Here is a 20871-nt window from a genome sequence, read left to right as displayed (position 1 = left end):
CAGGTTCCAGCAGTGGGCGTGGCAGGACGAATAAGCCGGTAGCTCCACCCTTGAGCAGGCAGGTTCCAGGCTGGGGGGAAGGGAGGCCACACTACATTCTGCCATGTGGCTCATTACTTCTCTGTTTCTGGCTGGTGAACACCCTGGCCTGATTCTCCCCCAGAAATCCTGGAAGTCCTGCCTCTCTTCCCCTTTATTAGACCAATCAGGAGGTGCCTTAGGCAGGCAAAGGAGGACAGAGACACATCTTTACATCGTGTACAAAAAGATTATCCCAACATCTGGATTAGTGAGGTGGAGGAGAGGCGTATGCTCATAAGCATGTGTGTGATGTGATATAGACATTATAAAATCAGCAATCACTGAAGGGGCAGATTAAGCTCAATTTGTCTTAGTTTGAGGGGAAACTACAACATTAATATTGTGTTTTTCATTTTTTTTTTTATCAAGAGAAGAGAACTGATAGCAACGGCAGAGTGTATTTTGTCAACCATAACACCCGGATTACTCAGTGGGAAGACCCCAGAAGCCAAGGGTAAGAGCTTTAGTGTGTGTGTGTGTGACCCCTGGAGGTTATTTACCTTTTGACTCATTTATGTATTTTCCTCAAAGACCTTAAACACAAGTTACCTACATACCTTTGAAGAAGAAAAATGATTACTTGTAATGTAACCTATAATGTAATTAATCGTTATGTGTAATGAAGAGCTTGAGTTTCATGAGTTTCATGGGGCAGGGCCCAGGGACAACTCATTGGTTTTCTTTCTTTCCCACCAATACAGCTACAGAACTGAAAAAAGATTCTGTAGTTGGTGTAGACCTCTCTCTCTCTCTCTCTCAATCTCTCTCTCTCAAAATCTCTCTCTCTCTCTCTCTCTCTCTCTCTGTGTGTGTGTATAGTATGGTATAGTATTTGTGCATATATATGTGCTGGCTCATATATGAAGAGATATTGTCATCACAGGTCACAGGTTTGCCTTTTTAATGCCTTGATGACAGTATACAATGATCTGACTGAGCTGTTAGTCATCCTGTGTGCTAAAGCTAGCTAAGACCTTGTTTTTAAAAAAAAGAACACATGCTCAAAGTAATTCTCAGGCCAGGTGCAGCAGCACACGTCTGTAATCCCTGCACTGAGAGGCAGAGGGAGACTGACTGGTCAGCATAGTGAGATACTGCCTCAGAGAGACAGAGAGACAGAGAGAGAGAGAGAGAAGTCCGTTTCCGTTTCCACATATAAGCATGCTGTCTTAGAGTTCTGGAGGCTAGGAGTCAGAGACCAAGGTGTCACCAGACTATGCCACCTCTAAAGGTGTGGTCCAGCCTCCTAACAGTGGCTACGCCTGCCTCCTCTGCTTTTCCTTCTTGTTTTGTTTCTGAGTCAAGGTTTCTCTGTGTAGCCCTGGCTGCCCTGGAACTCACTCTGTAGACCAGGCTGCCCTCAAACTCAGGGGCATCTGCCTGCCTTTTTCTCAGGTGCTGGAATTAAAGGCATGGCTGGTTTTTCCTAACTTACAGTTTGTTGGCTTGTGTCAGCAGTATTTTAGTCTTCACATAGCTTTCTTTATATATACTTCTTTGTTCCAATTTCCTCTCTTTATGTAAACAATTATATATATGTATTTTTATATTAATAAATTGTTTGTATGTATATGTATGTGTACATACATACACATACATATACACACACACATACACACTAATTCTCTCTGTGTCTCTCTCTCTCTAAGGGTATAGGAGACTTAAGTGGGAAGATCATGAGTTCCAGGCTAGTCTCAATTACTTAGTGGGCTCCTGTCTGTGAACAGCAGCAGCAGCAGTAACAGAAGCCACTAGAATTACTGAATTATATTCAGTCATATTTTTTATAGAGAAATAATAGAAGGGAGACATATGCAGAGAAGAGTCTGAGAGGATTCCTAATTCTCATTGCTAAAGAAGAGTGAACATGCATTAATGTTCGTAATATGTAAATGTTACAAACCAGGGAAGTCCGTGGACTCCAGTGAGGTGTCCATTTGCCCTCCTGAGTGATCCTTCTTCCACCTCCATACACATTTGAAATAAAACTTAGTGTGTCGTTCCTCCAGAGCCTGCAGCTGATAAAATGTGCCCCAGGCCTCTGCTCATTGTAGGGTGTCTAGGAGTCAAAGCCTCTAGGCAAAGGGGGGCCTTTCTAATGGGCACACCTTTACTAATAAGTCACTTTCCAGTAGTGAAGACAAGACCAGCCTTCTCTAGGTGTGAGTAATTCTTCATGACACGAATCTCACGAGTCTCATTTCAGTAGCTTATATGTTTAAGGTATGCTTTGAATTTAAAATACCTGTTTCTAAGTACCACCAAATACCAGTTTTTATACAACTATTACATTAACTTAAATATATTTAATTTCATAAGAAGAATAATGAGGGCTGGAGAGAAGGCTCAGTGGTTAAGAGCACCGACTGCTCTTCTGAAGGTCCTGAGTTCAATTCCCAGCAACCACATGGTGGCTCACAACCATCCGTGATGAGACCTGACGCCCTCTTCTGGTGTGTCTGATGACAGCAACAGTGCACTTAGATATAATAAATAAATCTTTAAAAAAAAAAAGAAGAAGAAGAATGCAACATTTTAAGGATAAAACATTATGATTCCTTAGTGAAATTGTCTCTGGGCTGGACATGAAGCTCAGTGTACAGTGCTTGGGTAACATGTATGAGTTAGGGTTTGATCCCAGCATCCCCGTGTAGATGCTACTTTTTTTATTTTACTATTTTATGTTTTTATTACCTCTACTTTCCTTTCCAACCTTTATGCCACCCTAATCCCTTCCAACCCAACACTAGGTAGCAGAGAAAGGAGGTTAGAAGGGAAATGAGATGTAGACCTTTCTTAAAAGCTACTTCCTGCTGATTAAGGACTGGGATTCTTAGGGCCAGTCAGGTTTTTTTTTTAGTCAGGGTATCTCCATCTTCACTTGTCTCTTTGCTCAAGATCACTTGACAAACCACAGCAGCAGCAACCAGGAGCAGCAGACAGCTGCTGTGGTTCCTCCTCCTCCTCCTCTTCCTCCTCCTCCTTTTCTTCATCTTTCTTTGGAGCACCTCCAGCCATTCTTGGAACTCTGGTATTTATTCTCTCTCAAAAGTTTCCAGAATTCCAAATGTAAACTATCTGCAGCTGGCAAAACCACACCCACACTAGTATGCAAGGCAAATCATAGTCACCTGCTATGAAGCAGCCTCCTATCCCACACCTGAGATTAAAACACAAACATATTCACAGAACATATCTTTTTTTTTTTTTTTTTTAAGAAAAAAAAAATTCCCTTTATATCCTAGGTCAGGGAATGAGGAATCTCTTCCTCTTGTCTTTAAAGATAGAACAGAACTGAGCAAGTCATCTTTTTGTAACTTGTTGCTACTATTGTTTTGTTCCTTTTTGGATCTTGATAAAGTTTTAGATCTTAACAATCATTTCATGAGACATCACAAATAACCAAAGGCTGTCTAGCTCACTCACTTAAAATACTTCACTTAAAAAGAGGTGCTTATGCCCTTTAATGCATTAATCTATTATTTGAATATCATGGAATACTTCATCAATATTGTTTACCAGTCTAATTCATTTTGTTTTAAAGACAGCTGGTTATTGAGCTTATCTAGCAACTATAATCACCATAGAAGTGAAATATCCTTTTATATTTCTGTAGTCTTCACTGACATTTCTATTGAATTATATGAATATGACTAAATACTGTTTTTAAAATTTTTTATTAAATTTATTATTCACTGTACATCCCAATATCATTCCCCCTCTCCTCCCTGTACCCCCTCACACCAATTCTCCCCCCCCCCATTTCTCCCTCCCCTTCTCCTTTGAGAAGAAGGAGCTCCTTTTTGGTCTCACCCTCGTCCTATTCCCCCACCTCACCCCAGCACATCCAGTCACTGCAGGACTAGGTGAATCCTCTCCCACTTAGGCCAGACAAAGCAGCCCAGTTAGAGGAACAGAATCCACAACAGCCAGGCAACAGATTCAGAGACAGCCTCTGCTCCTTGTTGTTGGGGGGCCTGCATGGACACCTAGCTGCCCATCTGCTACATCTGTGCATAGGTCCAACCCATGCATGCTCTTTGGTTGGTGGTTCATTCTCTGAGAGCACCCAAGGATCCAGGTTAGTTTACTCTGTTGGTCTTCCTGTTGTGTCCCTGTCCTCTTTGGGTCCCTCAATCCTTTCCCCAACTCTTTTATAAGACTCCCCAAGCTCCATCTTATGTTTAGCTATTGGTCTCTGCATCTCTTTCCATTGGCTGCTGGGTTGAGACTCTCAGAGGACAGTTAAGCTAGGCTTCTGTCTGCAAACATAACAGAGTATCATTAATAGTGTCAGGGACTGATTCTTGCCTGTGGGATGGGTCTCAATTTGGGGCAGTCATTCCCTCAGTCTCTGTTCCATCTTTATCCTTGCACATTTTGTAGGCAGGACACATCTTTGACTTTGTGGGCAGGTTGGTGTCCTTATCCTTCCACTGGGAGTCCTGCCTGGTACAGGAAGTGGCCATTTCTTACCCATATCCCCCACTGCTAGGAGTCTGAGCTAGAGTCGCCCTGCCCCATAGACCCCCCCTGGAGCCTGCCCCTATCCCAGGTCTCTAGCATGTTCTGAGATCTGTCCTCACCACACACACACACACACACACACACACACACACACACACCAATTGCCATTCTCCCCTGCTCTCCCTATATCTGATTCCCCACTCTATCCCCTCTCCCACCTAGTTCCCTCCCTGTATCAACCATTATACCTATTTTCTTTCCCCTTCTGAGAAAAATTCAACCATCCACCCTTGGGCCTTCCTTTTGGTCTGTTGGTTATAGCATGGTTACCTTGTACTTTATGGCTGATATCCATACCATGCGTGTCATTTTGGATTAAACATTCTTAACATTTTAATAATTTGTCAAATAAATTTAAGGAAGTGTACTTCTGAATATAGCACTTTGTCCTTTTTTGTACATTTGAGGAAAACAGCAGCCCAAACTAGTAGTGTTTCTCTATAGTGACGATGTTAAATGCCTCCAAATCTCTACTTTTTATATTTTGCGATGTAAACTTAAGTATTTCCAATGTTTCCTCATCCCAAGCCCATTAGATAGGAAACTTGAGGCTTTAAAACCAGGGATGGGAGGGGAGGATGTATATAGCTTAGTTGGTATGGTGTTTGCGTGCATGAACCTTGGTTTTGATCCATAAGAGCCCCGTGGGTGTCATGCCTATAATTTCAGTGCTAGAGAAATAGAGACAGGAAGGTCAGAAGTTCAAGGCTGTGCTATAATGAGTCCAGCATACATGAGACCCTATCTCAAAAGAAAGAGAAAAAAATAAATGAACTGAACACATGGATAAAAGTTCCATTCATTTTACCCAAAAATATGATAGCATTTATGTCCACAATAGATTCTTATGTTTACTAGAATTCATTTTAATATTTATGCAAATGCATCAAGTATTTGGGCATGTAACAGGTTGTTTATAGCGACCACTGTTGATTTATAAGCTACTTTTGGCTCTAACCCTCACTTAACAGTTGCAGAGTGGAAAGTTTTGCCAAGCTACAACCTGAGGGATGATGATGCCGTGCCAGCAGTCCATAGGAAGTCCTGGGAGAGACGGGAATAGAGTCATCATGCTTGCAGTAGTAATGAGAGTGCTAACACTCACCATTTGAAGACTTGTTTACTTCATTTTCTCAGATAGTCTTATTCTATAGTATAGTCTTGATTGTTTAATATGTTTATATATCTTTTGAGAATTTCATGTCTGCAATGTGTTTGGTCTTATCTATCCCCCTCCTTCCTCCTCCTCTTCTCCTCAGTCCATCTCTTTTTTTCAAGACAGAATTTCTCTGTGTAGTCCTGGTTGTCTTGGAACTCCCTCTGTACACCAGGCTGGCCTGGAACTCACAGAATTCTGCCTGCTTCTGCCTCCTGAATTCTGGGAGTAAAGGTGGGCAGCACCACTGCCTGGCTTCTCTCCAGTGCATCTGAACTTGATATCCTCGTCTCGGTTTTTTAAAGAACCCACTTAGTTCAGTTACTACTGCCCATATGTTTTCTCCAGTTTTGTTTTTGTTTTTTGGGTTTTTGGAATTCATTATGTAGACCAGGCTGTCCTGGAACTCAGAGGTTCACCTGCCTCTGCCTTCTCAGTGCTGGGATCAAAAATGTGTGCTACCATGCCTGGCTGTTGCCTGCATTTTATGGATAAAGAAACTGAAGGTTAAAGAAGGCTGCCCAGAGTTCCAGGGCAGGTATAAAGATAAACGGAGGAAGTAGGGAAGGATATTTCAAAAAGAATTTTTAAGTTGCTGTAACAGAGAAAACAATTTGTCAATGGGGAATATGTCATTTGGCCTGTGACAGCTGTGACATGTTTGGGAAAATGATCAATAGCCATGTGTATAAAATCTCAGGGTAAAAGAGAAATTGGACTGATGAAATCTGTTTTAGGAGTAAGCGCTGTCGGCAGCATCGTATGTAAGCCCAGGTGAGGACCAGGAACAGCAGAACCATGCAGGCAGCTGCTTGGACAGTGCAGGTGAAGAGAGCTAGAGTCAGGGTGGGAATCGAGGATAAGGGATGAGTATCAAGGCTGCAAAGGTCTCATGAGTGAACTCAGGTGCTGTGGCTGTTTGAAGTGAGTTATTAAGCAGATGGGAGAACTTGGCCAATAATTCTGTGATGATTCATTTTGAATGTTGTTGATGACAATTTTAATGTATGTGTTTGTAGGATGTCCAGCTAGAGATCTCTAGTATACACCTGAAAATACAGGACCATGTATGTTTTCTGAAAGATTTATGGGTATTTTTAGTTTCTGTATTTGGTAAAGAAGCAAGTCTTAATATCTTTTGTTTTCCTCTGTATTTTGTAGTCAGTTAAATGAAAAGCCCTTACCAGAAGGCTGGGAAATGAGATTCACAGTGGATGGAATTCCGTATTTTGTGGACCACAATAGAAGAGCAACTACTTATATAGATCCACGAACAGGAAAATCAGCCTTGTAAGTTTCTAAACATTATAAATCAAAAGCACGGCTAATTTCTTGGATTTCCACAAAAGATTTCAGTTAATAAAGACAAAGTTGTACTGGAGGTGGACCCATAGGCACTGTACACTGAATCTTGGTGGTTTTTGGTTTTTTGTTTTGTTTTGTTTTTGCTTGGGGATAGGGAAGAGATTCTCACCTTGTAGCCCTGATTGACCTAGAACTCACTCTGTAAACTAGAGTAGCCTTGAACTCAGAGATCTGCCTACCTTTGCTTCCAATGCCTTTAATATTCTGGGATTGAAGAAATGCACCACCACAATGTAGCATTTGCTTATTTTTTAAATTGAGTTGTTTTTTCTTTTTGAACTATATATGCTCTGTAGCCTGGCGGTATGGCACTCACTCTCTAGGCCATCCTGGTCTTGAACTTAGAGAGATTACCTGCCTCTGCTTCTGCTGTTTTCAAAGCTTTGTCTCAGCATGGTCAGCCTAGGAGTCCCTTATACACTGGCATGACTCACTCAATAGGTTAGGAGAAATGCCTCATTGTGTGAGCATTGCAGAATATACTTGCACAAGCTAGACTGTATTTTATATACACTCAGCCCAGATGTAGCCTAAGATCATGATGAACAAACACAAGATTAAGTTAAGCCTCAGAAAGATGATGAAGTCGAGATACACGGACTTTTGTAAACCATCTAACATATGTGCCAAGATCCAAGTTCTGGTTTGCTAAAACAGTAAGTGTTCTTAACCACTGAGCCATCTCTCCAGCCCTCTTTGTTGTTATATTGATACATGATTTCATATGTTGAACTATCTTATATTCTAACTGTAAATCCCACATGGTGTGGAGGATTCACACATCAATTCTTTAATTCTGCTAAAATACTTTTGCTAATATTTTATTGAGTTTTATACTTCTGCAAATTAAAAAACGTATGTTTACAGGAGAAACTGAGAAATCAGTCCAAATAGGCACTAATAAAGTTATAGAGATAACCTAGATGTAGAAGTAAATTATAAGTAGATAATGTTATTATTTATTTTAGTTATTAAGTTTAGGTACATATAACAGAAAGCCCTACAACAATAATAGCTTATATTCAATTATAGCATATTTCTCTACATTATTTTATAGTAATCTGGACCAGATAAAAATGCATGCCTGTATAACTGTATAACCTGTAAGTCAAGCTCCAGGAGACTGAGTTCTCTCATCTGACCTCCCCTGGCACACACTCCATCCTCTAGATAACACTAAAACTAACAGTGTAGGGCTGGAGAGATGGCTCAGCAGTTAAAAGCATTGACTGCTCTTCTGAAGGGCCTGAGTTCAAATCCCAGCAACAACATGGTGGCTCACAACCATCTGTAATGAGATCTGACACCCTCTTCTGGAGTGTCTGAAGACAGCTACAGTGTACTTAGATATAATAATATATAAATCTTTAATAAAAAAAAACCTAACAGTGTAACTCACCATTGAAACAGACTAGAGGGAAAAAAAAAATCATATGATCTGGAGTGGGCGCCTTAGGAGTTAAAGAGTATTGCTGCTCTTGGAGAGGATTCCAATTCAGTTTTTGGTATCTCTTTGGCAGCTAACAGCCATCTATAAATTCAGTTCCCGGTGTCCTCTTCCAGCCCTCTTATGGTGCACAGACATACATACAGTCCAGGCCAAGACTCATGTACATACAAATAAATGAATCTTTTAAAATAAGTCATATCATTCAGTAAAAGCTTTTGATGAAATGTAAAGCAATTTTATGATCCACTTTCACCTGCCTTGGAAATGTACTACAAGAATACAAACAAAAGACTCAGCCAACATCATGCTTAATGATGAAATAATTATTCCAAAAGATCAAAGATGGTTATGATCATTGCTGCCATTCAGTATTATGTTGGCAACCAAGTGTAAAGAGAAAAGGAAGTAGAAGAGAGGCTGGAGAGGGGCTGGAGAGATGGCTCAGCCATTAAAGGCTAGGCTCACAACCAAAAATAGAAGAGAGGCTGGAGAGGAAGAAGTAATGCTGCCTGTCTTTTACTCAGATGAAAATCATATAGTAAAAATTGTGAGGAATATAGAGAAAACTACTAGAACTTGTCAAGTTTCCAGGATTGCAGGGTTCAAAATCAGACAGATGTACTTCTATTGAAACACAGTCAACATGGAGGCTTCCATTGATCTGGGATTATTCTGTTTTAAACTGCCTGCATGGTTTCCATCCTCATTGTGCTAGTCATTTGGAGAAAGGCCACACTGAAACAGTGAACAGAAAAACTGGTATCTTTGCTTTTTTAAAAAATTGGCCGGGCGCGGTAGAGCACGCCTTTAATCCCAGCACTTGGGAGGCAGAGGCAGGCGGATTTCTGAGTTGGAGGCCAGCCTGGTCTACAGAGTGACTTCCAGGACAGCCAGGGCTTCACAGAGAAACCCTGTCTCAAAAACCAAAAACCAAACAAACAAACAAAACATTGACTTCTTTTGAAGCCCCCACAGCACTTGTAGTTAGAGGTCACTAGATAGACCTATAGTCACACTAGGAAATGTCTGTCCTAGGTAACATTCCATGGTTGATCATGAGCCTCTTTAAGGACAAAGGGTAGAGTCGTTGTTGTGAAGGGTGACATACATTCCTTTGTAGGAACTCTTTTATCCAGCTCTGTTAGATTTACCTGCACAGAAAAAAAAAAGCACCCTCAGCAATGGCTTTAACAAGATATTATTTGGAAATAGCCCTTAGGAAACATTCAAAAAAGAATATTACACACATGCTCTGTGGGTGCTTTTGTGGTTGTCCAGTGCTGGGTGGTTGGTGGAAGCAGGGCCTCTTTGCTTTCCTTTAGCATTTCTTGTACAAGCAGTTGCACGCGTCATGTCTATCTTTGTTCTTCAGAGACAATGGGCCCCAAATAGCCTATGTGCGGGACTTCAAGGCAAAAGTTCAGTATTTCCGGTTCTGGTGCCAGGTTAGTATTGGCTCTGTGTCTCTGTTACATTGCTTATGTTACATAGCAGTCTGAAAATATGGATTAACATAAAAAGTGTGAAGCATTGGAGTCATCCGTCTCTAGGACAATGAAATATATTTATTCATTAGATAACGATGTCTTCGGTTGTCCAGAGATTAAGCTAGAAATCATTTGAATAAGGAAATATTGTCACTTTTTTCTTCAGTACCTATTATTTTCATGTTATATAAGTCTTGAAACAAAATGTTAGTGTGGGGGGAGGGGTGTGATTATGTTTTGCTTTGTTTTTTGTTTTTCCAACAGGGTTTCTCTGTGTGGCCCTGTCTGTCCTGGAACTCACCATGTAGTCCAGGCTGGCCTCCAACCCAGAGATCCACCTGTCTTTAACAAATGAGTGCTGGGATTAGAGTGTGCCACCACTGCCTGGCTGTGTATGTGTGTTTTATTTTTTTGATTTTTGAGACAGAACAGTCTAAACAGCCCGTATTAGTCTGAACTCAAAATCCTCCTGCCTTAGCCTCCTGAGTGCTGTGAGTATAAGTGTGTGCCCCATGCGTAACTCCACATCTAGTCTTTGATGAGTGTGAATATATGTATGTGTGTATATATATATTTCCTTCCATGATATCTAAATAAATGACTAATGTTATAATGTTGTCTGTATGGACTCGAAATGAATGCATTAAAGTATTATGTTAAGGACTTAAATTCAAATTCTTTTTTTTTTTTTAATTTTTTTTAGATTTATTTATTATTTATTTATTTATTTATTATATGTAAGTACACTGTAGCTGTCTTCAGACACTCCAGAAGAGGGCATCAGATTTCGTTACGGATGGTTGTGAGCCACCATGTGGTTGCTGGGATTTGAACTCGGGACCTTCAGAAGAACAGTCGGTGCTCTTAACCACTGAGCCATCTCACCAGCCCATTAAATTCAAATTCTTATAATTAACTGGGAAACATAATTCTGAATTAAAATTTGAAAATCAAAGACTTATTTGAGTCATTACATAAGCACTTTACATATGAGATCTAATCTTCCTCATATCTCAAAGAAGCATTGTGAATGCTGACAAAGGTGTTATCAATCATGGGTTTCAATTCATATTCAAAATCTGGTTTTATTAGCAAAGATGTAAAACTTTCTTTTTAGTTTTGTTGCTAGGCCATTTAATGGTGAGAGTTGACTTAAATTGTTCTTACATTTCAGCAACTGGCCATGCCACAGCATATAAAGATCACAGTGACAAGAAAAACATTGTTTGAGGATTCCTTTCAGCAGGTAATATGCACTTTACTCAGTAATGTTTACTTTCTGGTACTCGTGGCATCATCACAATAGTTTATAACAATGGCTCTCAATCTTTGGGGGCGTTGTCAAATGACCCTGTCACAGGGGTCACCTAAAGTGATCAGAAAACACAGATATTGCATTGCAATAGTTTCAGGAGCACCAAACTGAATGCAGAAGGGAAAGAGACCAGAATCACTGGTCCTAGCAGGCTGCTTCACTTTAGGACGAGTTTTGTTCTGTTTCTAATGTAACCTCAGTTATTAACATAAAAGACCAGGGAGGAGGATTTGGAGGTTGACTGTTTATACCCATGGCTTGATGTCAGGTAACTCGGCCCCTTCTCAGCCCAGCCCGTACACATTTATTATTATTATTATTATTATTATTATCATCATCATCATCCTCTTCCTTCTTGATTTATTTATTGTTATATGTAAGTACACTGTAGCTGTCTTCAGACACACCAGAAGAGGGCATCAGATCCCGTTACAGATGGTTGTGAGCCACCACGTGGTTGCTGGGAATTAAACTCAGGACCTTTGGGAGAGCAGTCAGTGCTCTTAACCGCTGAGCCATCTTTCCAGCACACCCTTACACATTTCTCATCGTCTCTCATGATTACTCTCTTGTCACTGAGTTATCACTGTCTTTTGAAGCTTTTAGTTTGTTTTGTTTTGTTTTGACTATATATAACTCGCAGGTAGCTATAGTGACAAGATGCAAACCATGATTAAACAAGCTCTTTATTTTTTTGCTCATACAACTGAAAGACTTTTGCAGACAGGTTTATGTTCTAAAACATTTAAAACTCTCATCTTAGTTTTGGCATCCACCAAATAAATGGACAGTTATAATATAAGAGAAAACATGATTGCTTAAAGGTAATTAGTCTAATATGAAAATAAGATGTAATTTAAAGGTTAGCAACAGATTTTCTTCATAGGTGCTGGATAAAATTGCTTTAAATGATGTTTTTAATTAGCATAGTACAGCTGTTTATGGTGTAAAGTTCAGAAGAAAAAAGTCCCTTTACATTATCACTTGTTAAAGAGAATTGTTCAAACTAATGGTAGCCTAGTGACGTCTCTCAAGTGTGTAGCTGAGTGCCTAGCTTATGGTACTTGTAGGGTATTTATCATAACCATGCACAGCAGTCAAAGCCATTGGGCTTTTTGTTACACCTGGATGCTGGCTGTTTGAGTAGCCCGTGAACTCCTGAAAGTGGTGAATCTGTTTCTGTTTCCTCGGGAACTGAGAGAACTTAATCCTCTTTGGGTACTTAAGTGTTAACAGTTTATTCTTATCACTTGATAAAGTACAGGTATTAATTATATCAAACTATCCCTCTCCAGGCCCCTGTGGTGTGGGGACATAATTAAATAGTTTTACTGTGGGTGAAACAAATTGACCTATGTACTATAGCTCTGTAGGAAGCAAAGTAGTAGTTTTCTATATAATGTATAGATTTCCATAGGTACGTGAGTTCTCTCCGTAGCCACTGTTAGTCAGTTAGCTTTTTATCTATATCTTCTGACTGAAACAAAAACCAAACCTAATCAGCACTACTGCTCTTCCCTACCTGGCTGGTAGCAGGGAGAAAATCAGCTCGTCTCTGATCTGCCTAGAGTTTTCTAACTACACAATTGCTAGAACGATTTCATAAGTTTCATATAGAGGGGTATAAAGTATATAAAAATATAGATGCTTAGAGTAAATGTATGAAACTTTACTGTCATATTTCTTTATATGCAACGTGAGCTAACTGTGAGCACTGTTTCATATGGACCTAAGTCACCTACAGTGGAGCAAGTGGGAGGTGGTGGTGATGTCTCCACGGCTGCAGTCACAGCTCTCTCTGCTTTGTTGTTTTGCAGATCATGAGCTTCAGCCCGCAAGATCTGAGAAGACGTCTGTGGGTGATCTTCCCAGGAGAAGAAGGCTTAGACTATGGAGGTGTAGCCAGGTAGTGATCTATGAATACTCAGAACTTAGCTCTTTCCTCCAAGGTGTCATTACACTTTGTTTGCAGTATTTTCTCAATATTACGTTTCAGGAAAGTGAAATTAGGAAACTATTATAGTTTTATAATGCTGGAACTACAAAATTCCAGCAAACATTAACTCAGCACCTATTTCCTAAAAACTGTTAAGTCCATTACACCTGCATCACTCACTTGGTCCTCAGAATAACCCTGTGGTAGAGAATCTTACAGATTCAGTTCAGAGAGTCACTCAGTGCAAATGCAACGTTTTCATTTTCTCAACAGTAACTAGTGTCAGCCAGCTCCTATCTGCTCCATGGATTACCTAAAGCCCTGTGGTAACCAAGTCATTTCTTCCTCGATAGTGTTCTGCTAGTTAGCAGTACCTAGGATTAACTTAGCATTGAGAATAGAGTGCTATGAAAAAGAGAGTTAAAGATCTCTGTTCTGCTTCATTCATTTTGGAGTATTTGTTCAAACTAGACATCCTTGAGCAAGATATAGCTTTGCTTATTGCATGACAGGATTACATTAGTTTAAAATTTTATACTAGGGCCACAGATGGCTCAGTGGGTAAAAGTGGTTTCCACACAGTCCTGACAACTTTAGTGTAGTTCCCAAAACCTACAGAAGGAAAAAAAAAAACAATTCCGAAAGTGAAATGAAATGTGCATGGAACCTCCATATGCACACTGTGGCCTTTGTGCGCCATGACCCACACATACCTATGTGCACCTGCACCTGCACATACTCACATTTAGCATTGCTACAACGATAATAAGTAAAAATACAAGGAAAACCAAGTATTTTAAAAATGAATAGGTAATAAAAGTTAAAGCTGGGTATGGTGGCACATGACCTATCCCAACCAACACTTGGGAGGTAGAGGTAGGACCAGTTCAAGGCTAGCTTGGGCTACTGAGGGCATTTGAGGCCAGCCTGGACTATATGAGACCCTTTATTCAATAAAATAGTAAATTACCAAGTAGTAACAGGGTGGAAGGGCAAGAATTTTGAAGGAAAGACTGAATTTGAATATTTTATTATTTTGAGCAAATATCTACCTGTAGAATTATTAGGAAGAGTAGAAATACTTAGTTTGGGTTTTGTGTTTTAAACTTCTTTAGATTTATCTACATTATTTTTTGTGAATGATTATTTTGCCTGCATGTATGTGTATGCCTTATGCCCTTGAAGGCCAGAAGAGGGTGCTGGTTCTCTGTGAGGCACCATGGGGGTGCAGAGACCAAACTCAGGTCCTTCTAACAAGTGCTCTTGACCATGAGCTATCTTTCCAGCCTCTGAGGGTTTGTTTGGCTTTTTTTAATATTTATTTTTGTTTATATGTATGTATGTTTTGCCTGTGTGTATGTATATGCACCACATGTGTGCATGGTGCTGTGGAACCAAAGATCTTGGATCTCCTGGGACTGGAGTTATAAATAGTTGTGAGCCACCATGTGGGTGCTAGGAAACTTAGCCTAGGTCCTCTGAGCAGCCTTTGCTGTTAGCCACTGACCCATTTCTCTAGCTTCCGAAATACTGTCTGTCTGTCTGTCTCTCTGTCTCTCTGTCTGTCTGTCAAGACAGTGTCTCTCTGCATAGCCCTGGGTATCCTGGAACAAATTACATAGACCTGGCTACCCTTGAACTCACAGAGATCTTCTGGCCTCTGCCTAAGTACTGGGAATAAAGGTATATACCACCATGCCCGGCTGAAATACTGTTTATTAATGAGTTAGTTCAGAAACAGAATATTTGTGTGCTTACTAACTGCTGAGTACATCTCACCAGTTACTAGCTTTTTGTTTTTAAATCTTATTTAAGGTTTTACTTGTAAGGGAGAGGTGGTGGTGCACACCTATAATCCCAGCACTCAGGAGGCAGAGGCAGGCGAAGCTCTGAGTTCAAGGCCAGCCTGGTACAAAATGAGTTCCTGCATAGCCAGGGCTGCACAGAGAAACCCTGTCTCGAAAACAACAACAACAAAGGGTTTGTTGTTTGTAATTAATGTGTGTGTGTTGGGGTGGAGGGTGGTTATGCAGTGCTAAGAGTTCAGAAGATGGCATTAGATCTCTTGGATAAGAATTAAAGGCAGTTGTAAGCTGCGTGCACAAACACATGCACATGCAGGAAGATAGACAGACCACACATAAAATAAGCTTTTCAGGGCATTTTTCTAATAATCGAGTGGCTCTAGTAAGTGCTTCCTCTGTGACAATGAGATGTCTGGCATGGTGGCTGTCCTTAAGTACACTATGGATCTTAGTTGAAGGTAGAATAGTAGTTGCCATTCAACCCCTGTAATTACCTGGCCCAGTAGTGAATTTTAAACTTGCCTGTGTATAAAATTCTACCCACTCAAACCATTTCCACATTTTAATATCTCTAAAATTAGGGTGCATATTATGATTATGAATAGAAGAATTTTAGTTGGCAATCAAGTAAGGGTCTTTAAGACTAATGATATATTAGACTATTTGAAATTTAAGAGTATATAAATATCCTATGTAACATAATGTGAGTTTGAACAGAACCAAGAAAACTCAACAAGCAACTAGAAAACCATCTTAGTTGATGTGAGCGGCTCCTGACAGCTCTGTAACACTGCTCTGTGATTTGTTGACATGGTTACCTACAAAATTTTTCATCCTAAGTTTTCTTTTGATTTCAGAGAATGGTTCTTTCTTTTGTCACATGAAGTGTTGAACCCAATGTATTGCCTGTTTGAATATGCAGGGAAGGATAACTACTGCCTGCAGATAAACCCCGCTTCTTACATCAATCCAGACCACCTGAAATACTTTCGTTTTATTGGCAGATTTATTGCCATGGTAAGTACAAGTACAAAACTGTGTTTACTAATTCAGCAGTACTAAATTTTTGTGTAAGTATTATAACAGATCATGTGACAAATTTTTCTCCTTATTTTATTTACTTACCTGTTTGAGTGTTTTGCCTGCCTATATATCTGTGCACCATGTGTGTGCCTGGTGTCTGTGGAGCCTGGAGGAAGGTTTGACATCCTCTGGGTCTGGAGGTTTAGACGGTAGTGATCTTATGTGGGTGCTGAGAATGTACCAGGATCTTCTGCAAGAATAGCCAGTTAACTCTTAACTACTGTGCCACTGTTCCAGCTAGAGACGTTTAGGGAAAGTGAGGTCTCCATCAGGTGTTGGTGGGTAGGTAGGTAGGGGTGTGTGTGTGTGTGTGAGAGAGAGAGAAAGAGAGACAGAGAGAGAGATTTGTTTGCCTGCTTGCTTGTTTTGTTTTTTGAGGCAGTGTCTCACTTCATACACTTTATATATAGCCTTAGCTGGCTTGGCTATCACTGTGTAGACCAGGTTTGGCTTTCAGTTCATAGAGATCTGTCTACCTTGGCCTTGGAGTGCTGCCTTTAAAGTTTTGGGCCACCATGCCCAGCCTCGACATTTTTTTTTTGAATGGAGATTTTATCTAATATTTTGGTGTTTAATGTCTTTTATGCAGTTATCTCAAGTGGTATTGCTTCCTTCCTGTATAGGCTCTGTTTCATGGGAAATTCATAGATACTGGATTTTCTTTACCATTCTATAAACGTATCCTGAATAAACCAGTTGGACTTAAGGATTTAGAATCTATTGATCCAGAATTTTATAATTCGCTCATCTGGGTTAAGTAAGTTTCTCTATACATTTATTAAAATACAGTAGTCTGTGCTCTATGTGCTGCTTGTAAGTTCGTCCATACCATAGGCATGCCACTGTGTTGTTGCATTTAAAGGATATGTATGTCAAACCTTTTTCAGTGTTCAGTCTGATACATTTTATAGAATTGCATCCAAGGTCTTAGGTAGTAACATGATTATAATCCAGCTTGTTTGAATTAGATGTTATAATTTAAGGCTTATTGCTTAAACTCAGAATTTGAATTTAATTAACATTTGAGTTATGATTGAATTGTACATATAACAAATAGTGCTAATTTCATTTGTACAGAGAAAACAATATCGAAGAATGTGGTTTGGAAATGTACTTCTCAGTTGATAAAGAAATTCTAGGTGAAATTAAGAGTCATGATTTGAAACCCAATGGTGGTAATATTCTTGTGACAGAAGAAAACAAGGAGGAATACATCAGGTAAGAAGCAGTGTCCCTAAAAGTGTGTGTGTAAGGGAGTGTGGCTCAGCAGCTCAGCAGTGCAGAACACTTGAGCGCAGTTCCCAGCACCCACGTTAGGTGGCCTGCAGCCCTCTGCAATTGCAGCTGCTCTCTGGGGATCCAGCACTTCTCAGTCCTCTGGGCACTCAGGAGCACAGTGTGTACAACCTAGATACAGATAAAAGAAGTACTCAGCTTTTTTAGAAGAAAAGACAATGTTTCTTTTGACAGCATTTAGCATTTTTGTTAATAATTGTCTAATAATGGTAAAGGGTGGCATTTTTAAAATGTGTTTGTTTTATGGTAATAAAACACTTTTTATGTAAACACTTATTACTAGTGTTAGCCTAAATTTGGATTTTAAAGGTAGGAAGTCATGGTGAATCATTTAATTTAACTAATTTATTTATTTACATATCTTGAGATAGGTTCTGTGTAGCCCTGGCAGTCCGAGTTTGTTATATGTATCAGTGTGGTCGTGAACTCACAGAGCCTGTCCTGCTTCTGCTTGTGTGTAGGGATGAAAGGCGGGAACCTCTCTCCTGGAATGGAGGTCCTCTTTTACTTAGCAGTTTTGTAACACTGCACCATGCAACAGCTGTTGAAAAGAGAACCTGAAATGTATACGTTTTTATGGGCAGTACTGTAGAAGTAGTAAAAGCTTATGAGTAAAAGAGTTGTTGCGGTCTATGCTTTATTCATTCGTACCTTCCCAGTGCTCACTCACCTTCCTGCTAGCCCACTGCAGCTAAGCCTAGAAATCCCTGGGCCTGTGCTGGACCTTCCTTTCAACACTAAGAGAGCACAGTTTTATCACCAATTACTGTAACCAGTTACTAATTGATGGTGAATAATCAGCCACTTAAGATTTTAAGATATATTTGTAAAACTTGGTTCTTTTCTGTTTTCAACGTGGTGTAATTTGCCTCAGGCATTGTGGCTTAACCTGAGGTAACACCTGTTAGGCAGAGGGATGGGGGTCAAGGTCATCTTTGGCTACAAAGAGGGATGGGGGTCAAGGTCATCTTTGGCTACAAAGCAGATTCAAGGCAGGTCTGAGCTATACGCCTAAATAAAACACACAGCTCAGAGGGCCCTTGCTGAACTAGGGGCAGAGGGAGCCATACGTGATGAACTAGATGAAAAACAAAAGTCAGGTCTTAATATGCCAATCAACCAACTTCACCTAATTGCTTTGTTTTCTCTTATTTTTCTAACTTATAGTTTTGTGGTCAGAGAATGTCTTTGAAATGTAATTTTGTTTTGAAACTTATATTATAAGCCAGTATGTGGTCTGTCTTGTGTATATATGCGCTCCTATTGTTGGGCTAGTTATTGTCAAGAACTCAGATGCTGAAAATACACACATTTGTTTGTTTGTTGGAGAAAAAATTTTTAAAAAAGTATTCTAAAACAAAATAAAAACTTTATATGATTTTAACTGTTGAGAGATGTATATAAAAAGAAAGAGTTGACATCTACAATTTTTTGGTAAAGAAGAATTTAGAGAAATATTCTCTTACAAGTTTTATTTTTTCAAATGCAGCATAGTGGTGCATACCTGTGATCACAGCCATGAGGGAGCTGAGGCAGGAGGGTTGTCTTGAGCTTTTGGCCAGCTTGGCCTCTTTGTAGGATCCTCTTTCAAATGAAAGACGTTCATGGTACTCTACTTTTATATATATTTCAGGGTTTCATAATAAAGTTTACATTTTTAATCTTACATGCAGAACTTAAAAATAAAATCTTAATCTCCTGATGCAATCTTCATTCTTATTTGCCAGGATGGTAGCTGAGTGGAGGTTGTCTCGAGGTGTTGAAGAACAGACACAAGCTTTCTTTGAGGGCTTTAATGAAATTCTTCCTCAGCAATATTTGCAATATTTTGATGCGAAGGAATTAGAGGTAATGAATTTTTATTTACTCCAGCACACTAGTAAATACTCCTTCAGATATCTATTTTAAAAACATTGTTTTCATCTTTCCAGTGTATTTGTACTTTTTAATACTAGCACACGTTTGAAATACTCTTAATTTATACTAAAACGAAAAAAAGCATTACTTAAAACAAAAAAAAAGTATTGTTGGAGCTGGAGAGTGTGGTTCGGAGGTTATGAGCAGTGCTTGCTCTTCCAGAGGCTCTGACTTCAATTCTCAGGTCTAAGGGTACCTGACTCTCAAGTGGTCCACAGACACATATGTAGACAAACATCCATACACATAAAATAAGTCAATAATTGGTTTTTCAAAAAGTCTTGTTTTTCTGCAACTCAGTAACTATTTCGCTCAATATGTGATGCTACACATGGGACCTGCCCACTGAGAGTCAGGCTGACAGAACTCTTGATGTCGCGTTTACTGATGCTTGCTCCGTGTAGTGTGCATTGCTGTGGTACGTTTTAGCCCTGCTTACCTAAAGAAACAGCTTGTTTTGTTGCTTTTCATTCCTCCAGGTTCTTTTGTGTGGGATGCAAGAGATTGATTTGAATGACTGGCAGAGACATGCCATCTACCGTCACTACACCAGAACAAGCAAGCAGATCATGTGGTTTTGGCAGGTTTGTTTATGAATTTATTTCTATAGTTAGACACAGCATACATTTTATTTTATTTTACTTAGAATTTACCAAAATAAGAAACAGGACACAATGTGCAGGTCCCTTATTCTCTGTTATGCATTACACTAATACACTGTAAGAAATGACTATTTTAAAGACTGTTACTGAGCAACACACACCTTGTACCTTTGCCAGAGTTTACGGTTACTCCAGAAGATAAGATTCAGTCATTTAAGGATAGGAAGGACAGTTCAGCTGTAAAGAACACTTGCTGTTCTTTCAGAAGACCCAGGTTCCCAGCACCCACATGGTGGCTCACTACCATGTGTAGGAATGTGTGTGCTACATGTACATACATTAAGGCAAAAAACTCATGCACATAAAATAAATAAGCCAAAAAAACCGTTTGCTTCATTTACATTTGATGTGAATCCTTTTAGAACCATCAAGTACGGTTTGATCACGGCTACTTCATTCAGAATGATAAAATGCTCAGATTTAATAGATAGAAAATGCCTGCTGTCTGGGCTGTTCATTAGGTAAAGTGCTTACTAAGGAAGCACCGAGTACCGGAACTGGGATATCCGATACCCACCTGGAAAAAAAGTTGGGCCCAGAGACATTGCTTCCAACCTCAGGAAGCAGAGCTAGGGGGACCCTGGGGGCTCTGAGGCAGTGTAGCCAGTAAGTGAGCTCCAGGTTCAGTGAGACACACACACACACACACACACACACACTAACCTGGAGAATGATAGAGGAACATTTCCAACATTGACCTCTGGCTTCAAAATATACTTGCACGTGCATGCAACACCTGTACACATAGTAGTGCAACATGAATATACCATCCCCCCCCCACCACCACCACC

General features: G+C 39.8%; 1 protein-coding gene across 3 annotated transcripts in view; it reads left to right on the top strand.

Moving 5' to 3' along the window:
- Window positions 1-20871, top strand: part of Itch (itchy E3 ubiquitin protein ligase) — a 120721-nt gene that overhangs the window by 87337 nt on the left and 12513 nt on the right. For all 3 annotated transcript variants that reach the window (XM_021182181.3, XM_021182162.3, XM_021182171.3), the window contains 10 exons: window positions 451-535; window positions 6926-7054; window positions 9952-10024; window positions 11241-11312; window positions 13199-13287; window positions 15980-16139; window positions 16829-16962; window positions 17283-17423; window positions 19229-19349; window positions 19898-20002. In XM_021182181.3, the coding sequence (XP_021037840.1) occupies window positions 451-535; window positions 6926-7054; window positions 9952-10024; window positions 11241-11312; window positions 13199-13287; window positions 15980-16139; window positions 16829-16962; window positions 17283-17423; window positions 19229-19349; window positions 19898-20002 (1109 nt within the window). The remainder of the gene's footprint in view (window positions 1-450; window positions 536-6925; window positions 7055-9951; window positions 10025-11240; window positions 11313-13198; window positions 13288-15979; window positions 16140-16828; window positions 16963-17282; window positions 17424-19228; window positions 19350-19897; window positions 20003-20871) is intronic.

Source organism: Mus caroli, unplaced genomic scaffold, assembly GCF_978045245.1.
Source record: "Mus caroli unplaced genomic scaffold, Mus_caroli_1 scaffold_2, whole genome shotgun sequence".
Taxonomy (NCBI): Eukaryota; Metazoa; Chordata; class Mammalia; order Rodentia; family Muridae; genus Mus; species Mus caroli.
This window is presented reverse-complemented; position numbering and strand designations above follow the sequence as displayed.